We start from the raw sequence: 19,330 nt of genomic DNA, 5'->3' as shown, positions 1-19,330 counted from the left end.
CTTGAACCTCTAGGTCACTTTTTTCTTTTTTATTCATATCCATCTGCTGCAGACAATTTTACAGCTGATTTTGGTAATTTGAATATTTCTCCCCTTGCAGAGCAAGAACCACAATGCACATGACATTCAATAGATTCACTACTATTTTTAGTTAAAATGCTTGATCCTTCCTTCCTCTGCTGTTCCCAACTCTAAGGCATATCCTGAAATTTTTCCCTTGCCAATATTCAGGGAAGGCTTGACATGTACTTTTAACTTCAGTTTAGAGCAAAAGAAAAAAACCCAACCCTATTTTTCAATTTTCTGCCAGTATGAGATGTGCTGAAAAAGGGTAAACACATCAAGTCTTTGTCAAAAGCAGTTCCAAGGGGAATTGTGAGAATCAGAAGCTTTAAACAGTTCAGTTACCCAGGGAAAGGCTTTTGTGTCTAATTTTGGCATTTCATGGCTTATTACAGAATATTCAGCTCCCCCCTTTTGTGTCTTACTTGCCCCCACAGTTCTTGCACAGGCCAACTTTAGCTGCTTTGTTACTCAATACAAATTACAGTGCTCAAGATATAATTAAAACTCAGCTATGTGGAAAGCCATTAGTAATTTGATGATTGTCTTCCATGTTTACAATAACTATAATCATAACCATCTCTGGACCTGAAATGGATAAATTTCATCAATATGTTAAAAAAGCATACAGCTTGGCTGTTCATCCATTGTTTCAAGGGCTCCAGTCCAGACACAGAGTGCCATAATTATCAGTAATCTAGATAAGTAGCTAAGCACAGATTCAGTCACAACTGAGCATTTTCAACTACAACTTATAAAAGGCTCCCAGTATTAGAGCATGAATAAATGCCAGTGTTTTAAGAACACAGAACAGCTCTTCAGAATTCGTTAAGTAACATTTAAGACAACAGAAATGTAAGCACCAATTTGCCATTAATGCCATTGCTGGAGTGTCCTTACTATCCAAATTCAGGGTGTTTATTTTGCTGTTACAGGTTCCACCTCTCAGATCTTCTCAAACACCTACTGTCCAGCTTAAAATTTTGACTTTGTTGTCTTGTCACAGCACACTTTATTGCACATGTGAGCCTGCTGAAACACAAGTGGCATGTTCACTTCCTCCAGCTATAAGCTGCTTACTGGGTATTTTAACTGGAGAGTTGAAGGTTTAAAAGAATAACTGTATGAAATTCCTTGGTGCCACCAGCTCTTTGTATCACCTAGAGCTGGCAGCTGGGGCAAGCATGACATAAGGAACATCTGCAATTAGGACACTGTTACAGATATGCAAGTGGTAATTATTGATCAATTAACATGAACCTGCAAATCAAATCTCCATTTGAAATAAAATGCAATTAGTGCTTACTAATAGCAAATTCAGGAATTAGCACTCATTGACTCAGCTTCCTCCCACCCTTCCTCTCAAAAAGGGCTACACCAGGTAAACTTTGCTATTGCCAGTCAGTTTGTCATCATTTCTGTGGGACCAGAAGAAGTAACTCCCAGAGCTCTGCAGGAAAGCAGCACCTGCAGCTCAGCAAGCATCTCCCCTGTCAAGCAAAGGTATTTGCAGTACTACTGAGTAAAACTCCAAAGTCTCCAAGAGTTACTAGACTTGAAAACCAGCATAATTTGCTGCTAACACACTAACTAGGTTCTACTGAGCATCTTTGACGTGTACTGCAGTCAAACAACTTTAAGGTATTCAGAATCTTTTAGACAGAAACAGTATAAAACTGTTCTTTCAAGTTTGAACTTACCTAAGTTCAATTCTGCATACCCAAAGAGAAGCACATTTGCTATCTTGAGCAAGGTTCCTAGGGGCTACAAGACAATTTGTTTCTCCATTTAAAAGATTTTAATATGCACAAATCTATAGAGGTTTTAGTACTGTATGGGATACACAACATAATTGAAGCCAAATAAAATCTCAGGCAACATAAATCATGAGGTCAGACACCACAGAGTGTTTATGCATTGTTTATTGAACTTCAAATTCCACAGTAGGTCACAGATTAAATAGTTAAAAACTGGTTACTATCATACAATGTTCAGACCAGTCTTTCAAAACACCTCTTTGGACAAAACTAAGAGCCAGATACAAGCACAATTCCCCCAGGACAGAATGCTAGGGGTGGAAGAGAGCTTCAAAGTACTGACAGTACAACACTACACAAACACAACAGGTCATTGCCCTGGGCTGCCACATGATTCAGAGCAGCTCTGTACATGCCTCCATGGCAGACACCCACTGTGCTAGTGGGACAGAGTCTGCTTCTCCAGGATTTCAGCACTCCACATAACAGCACAGACAATTCTGGCTTCTGTGAGGTTTTAAGTTACAGAGATGAAACCAGACATATGCAAACTGACATGGTCTTGCACTTACATCCTTTAGCCCTGACACACAAGAACGCCTACACCTCAAATTTTAATTTTAAACATATGATGTCACCTGAGGTCAAAACTTTGTGAGTGTGAACAACAGTGGTGTCTTAAGGTACCTACTCTGACATTTTAGACTGGTTGGTATGGGAGACTAGTGCTTGAACTGCACTGCTCAACACTGCATCCTATTTATACCATCTTGGCTCAACTGAACATACAATTAAGTATAACAAAATGCATCAAAAAGATAAATCAGTCAACTGTAAACTGTTGGCAAGAATCACTCCATTATATGTTTGTCTTCTATTTCAAGCATTTGTACAAGACACTGGAACTAGAAGCATTAGCTTTAATTTGTGCAATGTAAGAATTTCCTTCAGGAGGAGTTCAGTCATCTGACTAGACAAGCTCCCAGCCTTGCCTGGCAGGCATCAGTCACAGCTCACCTCGTGAGGAGGTTCCGAGCTCTGACGTCAAGAAAGCACCACAGTGCTAATTCCAAGCAAAGGCAGGATTCACAGTCCCAGATTTCCCTGCTGCATTACTGCTCCCATGTGAAACAACTCATGCTGAGGAAGCCTCTCCAAGGCACCACTCCCAGCTGCAGCATGTACAGTGGTACTGATGCAAATGTTTACATTGCTGCAAAGCAGTTGGATGTATCAGAGCTTCCACAGGACCAAGAGTGCACGACATGGAAACATGTAAAACAGCAGGCTTAACCTCAGCAGCCCTTCTGAGTGATGTCCTGCCCAGAAGATTTGGTAATATCCATTGTAGTGAACACCTGCAAGAGACCAAAAGAAGAGTTTATTTACTGTTGCCTGCATCATCATCCACATGGCTACTGATTTCCTCTTGGCAAAACTGTCTTCAAGAGCAGGTTTAAAATCATGCTGTGCCTTCCCCCTTTCTTACCTCTGCACAAGTAGGATGGATACCAATTGTTTCATCAAGTAATTCTTTGGTGAGACCACATTTGATTGCAGCAGCAAAACCTTGGGTAACTTCACCAGCATTGGGTCCAAGAACATGCAGTCCTATCACACGATTCTTTAGAACAGATGAGAGAAAACACAAGTCAGTACCAGACAAAGTGTGACAAAAACTTCAGTGTTTAACTTCCACTACACTAAAGATGTTATGCAAACAGGTCAACAGCAGAGTCTTTAAGAAAAAATTAACTACTTCAAATAAAGTAACTCTGCAGTTCTTTCCATTTTCAAGAACACCCTCAGCATATCCATTCCAGCTTGCTACTTACATTGTCCTGTTTATTGCAGATAATCTTTGCATAACAGGTATTGTTATCTCTGCCTGGCACTGTCCATTCAAGTGGCCAGAATAAAGTGTGATAAACCTGGAAGGAAAACAAGAAAATGAACATTAGAATTTAATTGATTCAGTCAGGCACAATTCTACTTTTTAGTATTATTATAAATAGGTGATTTGACATTTAACCCACTATATTCTTGTCTATAACAAACTATAGACAAGAGTAATTTTTTTCTACTCAGCCAACAGAGTTGATCCTCCAAAACTCAGCAGAGGAGGATTTGACATCAATCATTTAGCTCTGATTTAAATACTTGATAAAAACAGCAACAGCTACAATATACAGTAGTTGCAAATCAAACTTTCAGAAAGAGAAGTACAAAATTATCATCCAGTTACTATAAGTTTAAACCTATTATGCAAAACAGTTAACAGCAGAAGCTCAATAATGTCAAGTGATTTTGAAAGATGCAAGGAGCTAAGCACAAGGCATGCAAGCACAACTCCTCAGAGATGTGCAGAAGCCAGAAATTACCATAAAATGGAAAAGTTATCCCCAGTACTCCTACAGACATATGTTAAGGTCAGCAAATATAAATTCACAATTCAAGTACAGTGAACCAGCAGAAAATAGTTATCCCAGGAGTTTGGTACACTTCAGCAATAAAAGATTTTAATTCATGACAACAAAAAACTCCTACAACCCAAGTCTGGCCTCCTGAAGTCAAATGATTCTCAGCCACCTGTAAATAGCTATGCACAATTCTAATGCCATTAAGTCCAATCCTGAGTTTCTGTGAGTCCAGGACCTTGCTGGCCAGATGAAAACACAGCCACAACAGTTCTACCCATTTAAACTTCTAATCTTGTTAACACTATGCCTTGAGAATAAAGCATCAAGGCCCAAGAAAAACAGCCTCAAGCTACAAGTTAATTGACTCTTGGATGTTCTTACCTCCAAGTTTTGCTTTCCATATACATCTATGGCTTTTTCTTCAGGATACCCACAGCTGCCATACTCTAAAGGAGTAAACACTGTTGTTGGTACATTGATATAGTCACACTAAAAAAAAAAAAAAAAAAAAAAATCATATTTAGACTATGCAAGTTCTAGACAGCATATAAGTTATACAAGAACTTTTCTACTTAACAGAACATTTGCAGAGCTCACAGACAAGTGGATAAGTTAACTCATGTTACTGCAGATTTGAGGCAAAAAGTATAGAATTAAGTTGAAGTTGTATGCTTATAGCTTTACCTTTCTGGAACTACCCCCATACAGCCTTTGGGCCAGCAGCCTCCCTGCCTGAATGGCAACTGGAGTAAGTTCAAGCTTTCCTTCCAAGATATCCCCAATTGCATAAACATAAGGCACATTGGTTTGTTCTTCATCATTTACAGGGACTTTCCCATTCCTTTAAAACAAACAGAAGACCACAGAATTCAGCATCACAACTTTCCTGAGATCTCTGCAAAAAACAGGTGAGAAATTCTACTCTAACTACTGAGCTCATCTCATTAAATATACTTATGCCTTTTTTACTTCAACTGCAAACTTCAGAGCATCAGTCACCTTGAACTCTGACACACAACTGAAGTCTGTGTTCAGTGGGCCAGTTCTGACATGAACAGTGCCTGGCTGATGACAGTCAGGCTGCTCAGACATCTTTGGACTCAATCTTTCACCTCATTATTATACAGCTTTATGCTTGCAGCACAACAACCAACCAGTACATATTAATTCAGAATAGATGTTTTACAAAGGACATACTAAAGAAATTATGTTAATGGACAATTGTACTCAAATCAGAATTCAAAGGTTCACATAACTGCCATATAAAAGAGTAAGAATTTAAAAAACATCAGTATCCTCAGGTATTTTTACAGATGCAAAAAAAAAAATTCTTGCATTCAGTGTTTTTAGGGAGTTCAGCAATACTCACTTCTCATTGATTTTGACACCAATTGTCTGTAAACCAATATTCCTGGTACATGCATCCCGACCAATGGCTAGCAAAACCTAAAAAACACCCCAAAATTAAATGCAATAACTTCATGCAAGAGAAGTATAAAGTAAGATTTTCCTCAGTCTTTTGGTGAAAAAACTGAAGCATATGAATAAAATTACTTCTAAATTGTTCTTTCCAAGATCTGAAAGAGCCACCAACAACTTTCTTCCACGCACAATGTTTTAGAGATGCAACAAACAGAAAAGCCAAAACAAAAACAACCACACTGTTCATATGAACTAAATTCCAGGCACAAAAAGTTTCACCCATTTGGCTAATAGTGTTCAACTTAAGACAAATACTGAATTTTCACTTTTTTTTTTTCCCTACCAGCAATCTACATGAACAACTTTTTAAGTAGGAGTTCCCTTCAAGTTGTTCAAGAAAAAGTATTTCAGTACTTTTCATGTGCATCTATAGCCATTTATTTCAAATCCAGAAATGCTTACAGTGTTATATTCTTCTTCCAGGATTTCTGGTCCCTCAGTAGACTTTGCTGTCACTTTCAGTCTTCCTGGCATTCCTTGCTCCAGCTGCTCAACCTGTGTAAATTATTGTAAGCTTAGAATGACCTGAAGCAGCAGAGCTCATTTCCATTGTCATTCAAGCACTGACCTACTAATCTATCATTAAGCAGTAAAAAAAGCTCAGTCTCATAAAACATTTATTTCTGCACAGAGCCAAAGCCTTCCCAGACAACACCTGCATTTTACACGTACTGTTTAAAGTAATGATGTGTTAAAAGAAGAAAGCTCAAGGAAGCACTTGCCTGAACAGGTACAAACTTCCTGATGAACTTCACACCGTGTGTTTCCATGTAGGCACCGACTCTTTCTGCCATTTCTTGGTCAAAACCCCGCAGAAGAATGGACCTCACCATCACTGTGACATCCAGGCCCAGGCCAGCCAGAAACCCTGCACACTCCAGAGCCACGTAGGAAGCACCCACAACCAGAGTCTTGCCAGGGCAGTAAGGCAGGGAGAAGAGGTCATCACTGGAAAGAGGAGTCTAAGTTACAAGGTTCTTCCAACACAAGATTGTTTGTCTTGGCAAACACTAAAGCAGACAAGTTCAGTCTTTTGTGCCTTTTCATCTCACCTTGTGATGCAGAATTCTTTATCTCCAGGAATACCCAGGTATCTTGGCCTTTCTCCTGTTGCCACGACAAAAGTCTCTGCTGTGTGATAGGTTACTTGTCCTTTTCTGTTAGTTGCCTGTTGATGAAGACACAGTTAAGACAGACATTTTCATATGCTTTAAGATAAAAGCTATGCAATCCTTTTCTGAGTTATTGTAGATATGTTTAAAAATCAAGAACAAGCAGTTGGAAACAAACTAGAGCTGCCACGCAGGTCACTGAACGCCAACAGGTTTAAATCACAGACTATCAGGCTTTTCTTCCATTAGATCACTTAAAATCCCTTACTCTGAATCCTGCCCATTTTAACTAATAATTTAGATTGAATTATTCTTAACAATTTGACTTCTGAGTTATAAAAAGCCACAACAAATTAAGACAACCCCCTTATTCCCCCACAAAAAACATGCCAACACAATGTGAGGGACAGCATAACATGAATTAGTTCTTAGGCTAATGCAAAAATAATAATAAAAAAAAAATTAAAAAGGTAAGTAGTTATATGATTTCAGTTCAGAGGGCCTAAGACCCAACCTTGCATGAACTGTAACTAATTTGACCCCTAAAGACCCTTGGTCTTTGGAAATTTCATCTTGCATCTCTCCCAAAATCTGACCTTCATTCTTGCTCTTTGTTAGTTTTCAATCACAGATGAAGGAAAACTTTATTGAGTCACCAGGCAATTCAAGTTGGAAGGGATCTCAGGAGGTCATCTAGTCCAGCCTCCTGCTGGGAAGTCTCTCTGTTCTACTTCATTTATTGATTAGAGGCACTTAAGTGGCCTGGACACTTGAACAGGGGGTACACTAGGTAAATTGAATTTACTATTGTCTTTCAGTGCCAGGCTATGTTTAAAACACCAGTAATTCAGTCTTGATATTGAAAACAGACAATTACATCCCACTGAGTGCAACAGTTCACTTCAATGTGCACTTCTAGGTTAACCTTGCTTCAGTATGATCAGTTACAGCAAGATTGCCAGAACAAGCTTTGTCTTGCAAAACTGACACTTTAATTTGTATGCTGATACAGCACAAGGTTCTAGTAGAGCTCTTATGCAAGCACTTAATCTAACTTTAATTTCTATAGTTTTTAAGCTTTAGTATGAGGATTTTCCAAGTTGCAAAATCATACATTTAGAGTTTCCTTTCTTTCCCCACCTCCTCACTCAGGCTGCTGAAATCAGTCACAAAGGTAGAAACTGAGACCACCTTCCTCTACTCTTACAAGACACAGGTTTACACATATCCACATCACTCTTGCATAACTAGGTTTGCAAACACTGTGGCAGGTACTAAAGTACAATAATTATTTTAATCAGTAACTTCACAAATGAGTTATTAACTTCAGTTGACCTAACTTCGCAATGTTAAGATAAAGCCTTTCTGGAGTTGAATTTTATAAGGCAGTTCTAGAACATGAGTTTTCCCCCCCAGCTAAGTATTTTAAATGCAGATCATACCTTAATTTTGTGTGGTTCCACGAATTCTCCATAAGAATTGAGGTATGTCACAGACTTCTCTCTCAAGGACACTCGATATCCCCAGTTTAAAGAACCAATGTAGTTCTGGATTGCTTCTACCATCACCTCCCAGTTGTGTTTAACTGAAACAAGACACTGATTTCATATTCAGGGAAATAAAAATGCAATATGCCCCTTAAGAAAAACTTAACTTAGCTATTGTATATCATGATAAGAAAACACCATAATCAGTAATAAGGATACATATTAAGGTCTTGTTGTACTATATTTATGTGACTTGTTACTATCTGAACTAAGCCCATTCTAGAAGTTCTATCATTTATTTCAGTCAATACAGGGAACAAAGCACAATTAAATTTCAACCCCAAAGGTTTCTATGACTCAAGCCTTCTGATTCACCTAAGAAGAGTACTGAACTCTGTCTCTAATTTATTAAGTCCAAAGTACAAGAACAATTTAGAGTTCAGTGTCTCATCTCTACAGTCTTGGTCTACACTCTGTGTTCTTACCAACCTTGTTCTTCATACTGCCACCCATATTTCCTTGAATCTTGGAGTGCCTGACCCAGAAGTGCTGCTTGATGCATCAGCTTCTTAGGAATGCAGCCTACATTTACACACGTGCCACCAAGTCCTAAGATGGAAAGAACCACATTATTGCTTCCATGAACAGAATTTACACTTTCCCTATCATGTACTTTGTATAATCACACATATCACTCAGGGAGGTTTGCTGTAGTCACACCACTAACCTGAAATTTCTGTTGCAAGGGACATTTTAAATACAATGAACACACTAAGCTTGTATTTGGTTTAAGATATTATTAGACTCACTGACCCAAGACAGGTACAGCACATCAAACAAAGACCCTGGTCACTTATTCCACAAGGCTTCATATTTTAGTCAAGCTGTCAAGTAAACAAGGCAAAAAGCCCAGAGTTCCTATAATTTATAATCATCTTTATGTGGCATTTGAAATACTATCTCCAAGAGCACATTCATTCCTTGACTCCATAGAAGTTTCACTGCAGTTCCTTGCTCATTCTCAGTGCCAGTGGTCAGCAGCTGTCCTTAATTAGGGCAGGGTGAGACATACAAAGCCATGGAGTCACTGTTCTAAAGGAAGCCTATCAGTTGTCTACAAAATAGACCTGGATGAACTAAAAGGCAAAATATCCCCACAAACATTAGAATGTGAACATGCACACACACACACGACCCAGACATGATCTGAAAGTGATCAAAGCTAGAACAACTTTTGACAAAGAACAGAGTTAGCAATGCCCAAAACAGAAATAACCATCTAGAAAAGCAGCAGGCATGCCAGGAAAATAACTCTTGTTATCTGTGTACCAGGATTACAAGAATTCAGCCTCAACTCCTAAGAACACAAATCCATAATATGCAACATCTCAGTATGTGTCACTGGTACTCAAACATCATCAAATACAAGATAAAAAAAGCTTACCCCATGAGGTTCCAAGAGGTGTTGGAACAACATAATCTAATACCATTACTTTCTTTCCCAAAGCAGCAGCTTCCTATAAAAGATGGAGATGACCAGTCAGGATTACTGAACCAAGCAAGCCTGTCCACCCATTCATGCTCATGATACACTCAGCACTAATAGGAACCTTCCTTACTACCCTCACTAGTCAGTCATTATCATATATGGCTCTTCTATCTCCTTCCCTAGACAGAAATTGAAATCCCTCAAGAACTGACTTTTTCCCAAACCTTGAATGGCACCTTGCATGTTTAATGCTGCATCCAGATCTTCCTATGCTGTCAAAAACCATGATCTGGATGGGCTCAGCAGCCTATGCTTCTCTTCTACCCCACCTAAAGAAATATTAATGCTTTTAGCTCTCCTTTTCTTTCAGAAGGGCAGAACTGACTTGGCATGTCCATGGATGGAAAAGAGGGTGACAAAATGGAGACATATCAATGAAGCAGTACCATGATGTTCTGGGGCTGGAGCACACACCATATGACAAGGATAGTTAACATCAATTAACAAGTTGAACAGTAATACTCATCAAAATATAGACTGTTTTATACCAATATAATTAACAGAAAGATTAATTCTTGAAGCAGTTTCACATACCATTTACTTTTTAATGTTATTTTCACATCATACCTTAGAACATGCAAGTCCACCTGAGCCACCACCAATAATAATGAGATCATATTCATAGGGTTCTGGAATTTGGTTGTCCCCAAGGAGTTTCTGCAGTGATCCATCCTGATAAGCCTGAGAGAGAAAAAGAAAAAAATAATCAGATTAGCACACATTTCTGAGCAAACAACTGATAACATCACCTCCTCTGACCTATGTCACACAAAATTTAACTAGGATCAAACAGCAAATTCACTCAGTCTTGTCTACTTCCAGCTGATTTTTAAAGCCATGGTACCTGATACGTTGCATCACAGCCACCAATGTGAGTTCCATTCACAAATACATTAGGCACTGTCCTCTGGTTGGTCATCTCTGCCAATACTTGCTGAATACTTGCTCCATCATCTAAGAATAAAAAATGTGTACATTATAAACAGATTTCAGGAAGAGAGCTATTAGAACAACCTGAAGTATTAAAGGTTTGGACTGTGATATACTACAGGCCTGCCAAGACAACAATTTTACTATGAACATTCTGTTTGCAGGTTTCCTGGACATAAGCAAGTCTTTAGAAACTACTTGTCAAGGGAGCAGGCTTAAATACAGAAATTAAATTGGTATTTCAAGCCACAATTCTACAGAATGGAGTAACAGAAGCAGTAAGAGTTTAGTTCTTATACTTCAAGCATTTCTATCTGTCTCTGACAGTGTCCCATTTGACACTACATAAAAATTCTTTCCCAGCTATCACAGATGATCACACATTTTTTTCATAAGAATTCTCTTATTTTGGAGTATATTCTGTGCACAGGCACATAATATTGCCCAGCAGCTTTGTATTATGAGATGATGGGTAAGGGAAGTATGAACATGCTTTTCTACTTACCCTAAAGCTACCTTTCTACTTTTTCTACCCACCACACTGTCAGAAACTTTCTAATTTTGAAATTATCATTGCTTGACCTGACCTGTCATCTGAATCATCAGCACCTACACACAGGCTCAATTTGAATCTCTTGACAGTAAACGTGGGACTGGGACTTTACAATAATCACTTTGACTAAAATCTTTTTATTCTAAGATTGTACCTATTTAGCATCAGTAATCAGAGCAATGGCAAGGGAAATATATTATTAAATAGAAGTAATTCCAGGGGAAAAAAAGGACGTGCATTGTACTTTACATATATTGGGCTATAATTAATTCATAATACGACAACTTGAATAAGAAGTAAAGGTAACTAAGAAGAGATTAATAAATAGCTACATTTCTACCAAACATTGCTTAGGAAAAAAAAAAAAAAAAGGCATTAGAACTTTAGAAAAAGCATTGAAAACTTTAATGTTGTACAGAAAAAAATAAATAATAGACACTCAACAGCTTACCAAAAATGCATTTAAAAGCTTAGTAAGAACCATATAAGAAACTATTTCTTCCTAAAACTACATTAAAAGCTACATGCATTATATCCATATACAGATAAGGCACTGCACATGTCCCAAAACTAGAACAGCTGGGACTTTAAGGAAATAAACAACTTGAAACTAGCACAGCCAAGTTACTGGAATTTACCCTTCCTTCCAGTGACTCAGCACCTTTTCCAGAGAAGGTCACCCATATACCAAGTCAAATATTAACAGCTCATCTCAAGCCACAAGAGAACCAGGACTAGGAAAAAAAAAACCAGGCTTTTCCCCAGAAGTCATAGCTCCTTGGAAAGAAATCAGATCTCACATTTTCTATCACCTGATGATTTTTACAGAGTCAAAGCCTTCAGTTATATTAAAAACAAATGCTGTATAAAATCCACATTAAAGCCTACTTGCCTTAATCTCTGCATATATTAAAATGTATTTTACTCGTTTTTCACATATCCCCCAATTAGTTCAAGGCAGCCTAAGGAATCAAGCAGTCACTCATTTTAGTTACATGAAGCAGCACAAAGTGATACATTTTCTTTCTCCTACTCACCAGTTACATCCAGCTCCAGAGCATAGTACTCCACACGCATGGAGTGGAAGAGTTCCTTCACCTGCAACAGGAACAGACACCGTGGCAGTGCTAAGAAAAAGCTTCTAGATACAATTTGACTTAAAAAGCTATGGAAGTGACTGCCATATTAAAATAAAAAAAAAAACAGAGATAAAGCAGCAGCAAGATTCCTTGGTAATACTAAGGGGAAAAAAAAAGAAAGGGAAAAAAGGGAGTGGATGATAATATGTAAAACAAAACACGGATAAGGAAATTTAAAAAAATTGTATTATAAAAAGCTGCAGAAGGAAGTAATGCTTTCCAAATGTACTCAGCACTCAGCTGGGTGTTTTTGTAACCTCAGTTCTGGATGGACAAAGTATACCATTACCTGATTGAAATCAGGCAGCCTTTTAGAAACAAGGATTTCTAAAGTAACATTTTTTGTTAAACTGGCATGTGAAAACAGCTCTAGCAAGAATCACTGAATGCCTGAGGGATGGACCCACCTGCCAACATGGAACATTTTTCAACCAGCTTTCTGAGAAACCTCAAATTTATTGAAAGAGCTTCACTAAGAGTATGTTGAGTCACATCTAGTAAGTTTAAAGATGTCTAACACATGAAGAACAAAATGTTCTTAATATTACTCTGATTCACACTGTTACTATGCTGAATACTGAGTATACCAGTGTTTTCTGATTAAGTTTCAGCTTTATGCAGACGAACAAGATTTTGTATTCTGTACCAGCTACAAATTAAGTTCCTCACCACATCATATATAAACTGTAACATTCAAGAAAAAGCTTTGCCTCTGTAATTGATTATATTGCCTCTACAGTTTTAGAATAGTGGAAGTTCTAAGGGATCTTTTCATCTGCATAAACTTTCAGCTCAAAGCAGAGCCAAATGTGAAAGCTGATTACATTGCTCAAGCACTGTCCTCTCATTTGGAACATCCACAAGGACAGAGACCTGGGCTGGCTCAACATTTGACCATCCTCACAGTAAAGAACTTCCATTTTATCCCATTGGAGTGTCTGTCATTACAACTTATGTTTGTTGGTTCTTCTCCTTTCACTCTGAAACTCAAACAACAGTCTAGTTGTCTTCCCACTTCTCAGCTGAAGACAGCAACTAAAACCTTGAACTTATCAAGGTTCAACAAACTGAGCTCCTCCTTCACACATTTGGTGTGTGTGAGACTCCAGTCCTTTAACATCCAGATGATCCTTGATATTTTTTGTCTTAAGCTCACCATTACCTTCAGGCCTGTCTCCTGAATGGTTATGGCTACAGGCAGAATGAAAGGGAAACTGCAGTGGAACCACTTCAGACCTGCTGCTCTGCATCTGCTGTTACAAATCCCAAGCTAAATGTCATGCAAGATCTAGAAAGCAAAGCTTAAAGTGATTGTTACTAGGAAGTGTTAAGAATGCAGAGGCAAATCAGAAAATTATCTGCTTGGCTGCTGTTTAGTTTGCAGGAAAGCAGCAGAGTAACAGACAAGTGTTCATGAGTTTTTGTTTTCTTTTTTAAAAAACTCTGCCAAAACATTGCAACAGCACCTGGCAGGAAGGAAGACAGGACAGAACATTACTAAACCAAGAAAGATTACACTCAAGAAAGGACAGATTTAAGGAATTTAGACCACCTTTATTCTTTACTAAAGATACTCAGTATGGAGAAAAAAATACCAGACAAATGTCAGCATCCTAATTAGAGGTAACTATTTCACTTTACACTTATGAACAAATCATACTCGTGTTGTGCTAATGCAACTGAAAGAAGGATCATAGCAAGCACATGAGCAGTTACAAAATCTTCAATGCAGGCAAGAGATGACAGATTACCTCACTTTGGAGAAGGAAATGATTAGGAGGAGTAGAAAGATAACACACTAATCATGAGTAATATCTAGATAACCTGAACAGGAAATGATTTCTCAGAAATACTCACTGGAGCACTCAGCAATAACTGCATTTACCAGAAAACAATTTTGAAATTAAAAGGAAGTAAACGTCCCTAGGGAACACAACCAGAAAGCTTGTTGTAAAGCTTATAAAGTTGTAAAGCTTGTTGTAAAGGTTACAAAGTCATTGGAAAAGCCAAAATTAAAATGAGGTCAAAGGAGTAATTAGACCAATTAATGAAAAAGAAGATCCACTGAAAACTTTGAACTCTGTAAAACTAATACAGACTCAGGTCAAGAAATTCTTGTGTCTTACACACACCACTGGAAACTTCAGCAGTTTCATTCAGGGACATTTTCTTCCTCATAGCCCAAAGACAAAACTATAATTTCTCCAAATGTCTGAGATGAGATATAAGGCTGCAGGGTCACTGCTCATTTACTTCCCTTTTCACCAATGCAATGGCCTCAGCTACCTACTAAATCCCTTCAGTTTTCACAAGAAGTGATGGACTAGAAACACTTCCAAACATTATTAAACAACTAATAATTCCTCTAAAACCAAGAAAGTGGTCTAACTTGAGGAAATTCTTCCCAGAGATACTTTCTGTCACTAGGGTAGTTAAGCAGGTTTGACATAAGCTTCATACCATAAAATAATAATAGTATGTCCTAGATCTGCTTTTTCAAGTATCAGCTAACACCCCATAATAGCTACAGCTGAATTGGCCAGAACCCCCTGAGGATAGAGAATGTAATCTGTAATAGCATAAAACATAACTAAAATAACCAGTAACTTCTATACAATCACAGCTGTTGCTCTTAAAATTTCAACATATCAAAGCGTTCAGCCTTGCCATGTTTTTCATTCTAAAACACTATGTTTTCTTTATGCATTTCTATCTTACTTACTATCTTTTAGGTTAAGTTATGACAAGGAAGTAATTCTACCACCACCCCCTCTCCACCACTGCCCTGTTAAAGCAGTAGAACAACAAATTGCATTTGCAGAACAACAGCACAATTGCCAAGTCATGCTATTAGCTAACCTGAGTACAATCACCTACTTAATTCACTTAGGGAATTTATTTGCAGTTCTGTTGCTGAAGAAAAGTGCAATTTCAATTTTCTTCTAGCGTGGCTACCTCCACTTGAAACTGAGAATTCTTCCCCTAAATTAGAATTCTTTCCCTCAAATGAGGCCCTTTCAGAGCATGAGCACTAAACACCTTTAGTTTTACAAGTAATCCTTGAAAACCAAAAGCACATTGCTGACAACCATCCACATTAAATACAATACAACGTACACTATTCATATCTAAGAACTCAGAACTATGTGATTACAGTCTAAATACCCAAGCTGTAACTACACTTTCAAATTATATCCACTTCAATAATTCTATAGACTGGATCAGCTAACAAGAATCCTGCATTACCCATTGTTTTCCCACTCCTTTCACTAATTTCTAAGTCTTTGGTAGGAGGAATTGTTAATATCCTTAGTGTTACAGATATTCCTCTGTTTTATCACTTGATGTCTCATGCTAGGCTTCCTTCTTCCATAAATGTTATTCTTCTAATTCTCTATCTGCAATCTATACCCCTTCTCCACATTTTCTTTGTTATATTACCTTTCTCTTCTGTTCCAAGCAGGCAAATATGCAAAGCAGGCTACCAGGTCAGTCAGCTCTTCTTCCCCCAGCCTTATTTATGACCTGTTTCCTCACAAAAATTCATGCAGTGTTCTTCAATCCCCCTTCCCAGAAAGGCCCCCTTACTCCCTGTATTCATTCTTCCCCTTTGCAAGACAGTAAGGATAATATTCTTCATATCTGATTGCTTCCCTGAAGCAAGCCATCTGCCTAATGGAGAAGCTATGAACAAATGCAGGAAAGAACAATCTGGAATTTTAATTACTGGACTAAAATCAAGTGTTTTCTTCCCTTCTTGTCTTAGTCTAGATCCTCTGCAACACCACAAAGAGATGAAGGAAAAAGAAAAAGGCAAATGGTTTAAAAAGTTTCCGTGCCATCATGTGATCTCAAACTCACTGAACTGAGTGTCATGAGCATCAACATCTACAATCACAAGCATTAAAAGCACACAGAGAAAGACTGACAGGCATGACTAACTATTTCTCAATAAACTCTGAAGTTCCCAAGAAATTATTTCTCCTCAGCAGAAGATAATCCTTTTGTCAACTGGACTAGACTGGAGCAAGACTCCAGCTCTTTATTTACTGAAACTTCGAGTAAGTTGTTAAGAAGGATTTGAGCTATGTACTATGCTCTATTATCTGCCAAAAGGTTCTTAGAAGGCATTGGTTTGGTTGATCCTCCCAATGACAGAAGTTTCCTTTCTCAAAACCTCAATTAAGTTGCAAGTGAGATAGGACAAATTCAGTTAAGTTTTCTGCAACAGGGTCATCGTATCTCTTCCTTCCCCAGTTCCCAGAACTAAACCTAACCTAGAAGTGGGAGTGAGGCTTCTGAGTATTTTCCTGGTTATCAGTTCTATTGAGGAACACCAGGACTTGATTCAACAGTTCCAATTACGTTCTTCCTACCATGGCCATAAATACGGCAGTGTGAGTTTATTTAAAATTTGGCAACATACTTTTTGTAAAGAAACCCAAGGTCTACAAATCCTCAGGTCCTGTGTGAACTATGACCAGTGTGTCGGTGTCATAAATGTTATCTAATGAAGGCCCTGAGTTTTTTAATGAGTTTGGCTTACTAGTTATAGCCAGCCTGTGACACTGATGCACACACAGGCCTAAAAAAAATATTTTTCCCTAAACATCCCATTAACCAGGAGTGCTTTTATCTACTTTTAAACACACACTGCAGTCAGGATTTAAAACTTACACGCTTGCTATAGAATCAACCTTCCTTAAATTTAGAAAGGGCAGAAAACTTAACTCATCCCTCCCGCGGAGAGCAGCTTTGTCCAAGCTGAACACCAACGTGGTACCCAAATTTCCAGCGAGAAAGAAACACAGCAAGCACCCTGAGCTTTGAGCAGCTGTAGAGCTGAGGAAAAAGCCCGCTGTGCACAACTCCCAGCGTGGCAAAGGGAAAGAACCACCACGATCCACACGGATCTTCGCCTGGTTCCAGGGCTGGCACGTGCTGCTGGAGCGGGATGCACACAGCGTCCCTCGGGCACGCTCCGAGCCCCGCGGGTGCCGCCGCTCCCCGCACCGCTCCCCCGCGGCCCCGCTGCCCTGCGCCCCGCCCGGGCCGCGGGCACAGCCCTGCCCATGGACCCCTCGAGGGGAGGGCCCGGGGCACCGCGCCGCCGCCGCCTCACCTTGTTGCAGTAGGGGCAGTAGCTCTTGCTGAAGATCATGACGCGGTGGGAGGCGATGAGGGTCTGTACGCGGAGCTTCAGCCCGTCCCAGTCCGGGAGCCGGGTCTGTCCCGGCGGCGGCGCCATGGCGGCAGCGGCGCCCTCCCCGCGGCGGCCGCGCTGACCCTCAGCCCCAGCCGCGCCCGCCCCTTCCGCGGGCAGCGTGACGGGCCGGGCCGGCCTATTCCGAGACAGCGGGGGGGGACAACAGGCCTAGGAGGGTTCTCCACCCTGCATTTCACCCACAAGCACTATGAGTCATTGTACAATAATAAAACAGCATTTATGTCACAGGAGAAAGTGTGACTATTTGCCTAAAGGCTAGGTACAGAAGGATAAACGTGCGCTGTTTAAACCTCTCTCCCCTGTGCGAGGGGGCGCGCAGTGAGCCAACGGGAGGCGGGGGCGAGCGCGCATGGGCGGCGGGAGGGCGGGGCCGGGCGGGGCGTGGGGCGGGGCCGGGCGGTGCTGCCTCAGAGCCTCCTCAGAGCCGCCCCAGAGCCGCTCCACAGCTGCCCCAGAGCCGCTCCAGAGCCCGCCCGGGCCGTCTGGAGGGTGGGTGGTGCTGGGCAGGGTGGCCGGAGCAGGGCGTGCGCTGCGGGTTGTCCTTTGGCCCTTTACCGAGCTGGCGACGGTTGCCGCGGCGTGGAGCGCTTGGCCGATGTCCCGGGCCGGCCGGGTTTGACCTGCCACCGTGCCCTCTGAGCTCGGATGAAGCATGAGGGAAAAGCTGCTTCCCTCCTCTGCCTCCACCTGTCCCTTGTGTCTCCTTCACAGGGAGGAGACCTGGTACAAGTGGAGCGTCTCCTATAATAAAATGGATTACTAGCTAAGTTTCTTTTTCTTACACATTCCGGGGTTAAAGAACGGCGTGCTGAGGCATCGCTTATTACATACACCTCCGATGAGATGGGCTGCTCTCTCCCCACGAGCTGTGGGGCTGAGGGGTGGAAAGGACCGTGGAACACCCGGGGTTTGCCAATTTGCCCATTTGCAATTTGCCATTTGCAATTTGCCCGGTGTTTGCAGCTCTCTGTGAACAGTCCTAAGGGGTTGTCCTGGTTTAGCATCTAAGAACTTCGCTAAATCAAGCCCTGCGAGCTTCTGAGTGACAGGAGTTATTTTCTGTAGGTGAGGAAAGCACCGTGATTTCATAAGATTCGATAAGGAGTTTTTAACAACGTAGGTAATGAAGTCCATTGCTCCCTCCCACACCTGCCACAGACCAGTCCTACTGCTATTTACTAACGCTAAAAATAACCACATATAATAGCTGTAATGCCACCGGTGATGAAAATGGGCCTGGTGGGAGACAACTGAATTAACTTGCTTAATTCCTTTTTGGATCACGTGTACCTATGATGTTCAGTGAGCTTGAAAAAATGTATATTTATTTGAATGTTGGCAATGAAGGAGTTCTAGACTAAGATTTTCTACGCTCCCCACAGAGAAAAACAAATCTTAAGTTTTGCAGCCTTTTATTTCAGTATCAGCGTGTAGGAAAGTGGATACAGTACCTGCAGCTGCTGAGGTTTCACATAACATGCACAGGCCAGAACTGCCCACTGTACTTTGTTCATAGTCCAAACAAAACTGCTTGTTTGGTTCCTAGCTTTGGCTAATTGCTCCCTCTCAGACTTCTTTCAGCTTTTGAGAAACAGTGCTGTCTTTACCATT

General features: G+C 40.2%; 1 protein-coding gene across 1 annotated transcript; it reads right to left on the bottom strand.

Annotated features, from left to right (window-relative positions):
- Positions 1 to 1,974: 1,974 nt before the first annotated feature.
- Positions 1,975 to 18,054, bottom strand: TXNRD3 (thioredoxin reductase 3). Its single transcript, XM_079317118.1, has 16 exons — positions 17,615 to 18,054; positions 12,391 to 12,451; positions 10,715 to 10,824; positions 10,438 to 10,551; positions 9,766 to 9,838; positions 8,811 to 8,930; positions 8,277 to 8,419; positions 6,775 to 6,890; positions 6,445 to 6,670; positions 6,125 to 6,217; positions 5,610 to 5,686; positions 4,925 to 5,081; positions 4,622 to 4,729; positions 3,656 to 3,751; positions 3,310 to 3,444; positions 1,975 to 3,178 (listed from the first exon to the last, which is right to left on the bottom strand). Exons 1-16 carry the CDS (start codon positions 17,738 to 17,740, stop codon positions 3,116 to 3,118), a joined length of 1,818 nt encoding a protein of 605 aa, XP_079173244.1. The 5' UTR covers positions 17,741 to 18,054; the 3' UTR covers positions 1,975 to 3,115.
- Between the last annotated feature and the right edge of the window lie 1,276 nt (positions 18,055 to 19,330).

The sequence above is a fragment of the Erithacus rubecula genome (genome assembly GCF_903797595.1).
Source record: "Erithacus rubecula genome assembly, chromosome: 13".
Lineage (NCBI taxonomy): Eukaryota > Metazoa > Chordata > Aves > Passeriformes > Muscicapidae > Erithacus > Erithacus rubecula.
Note: the sequence above shows the minus strand (reverse complement) of the source record. Positions and strands in the feature narration are given on the sequence as shown.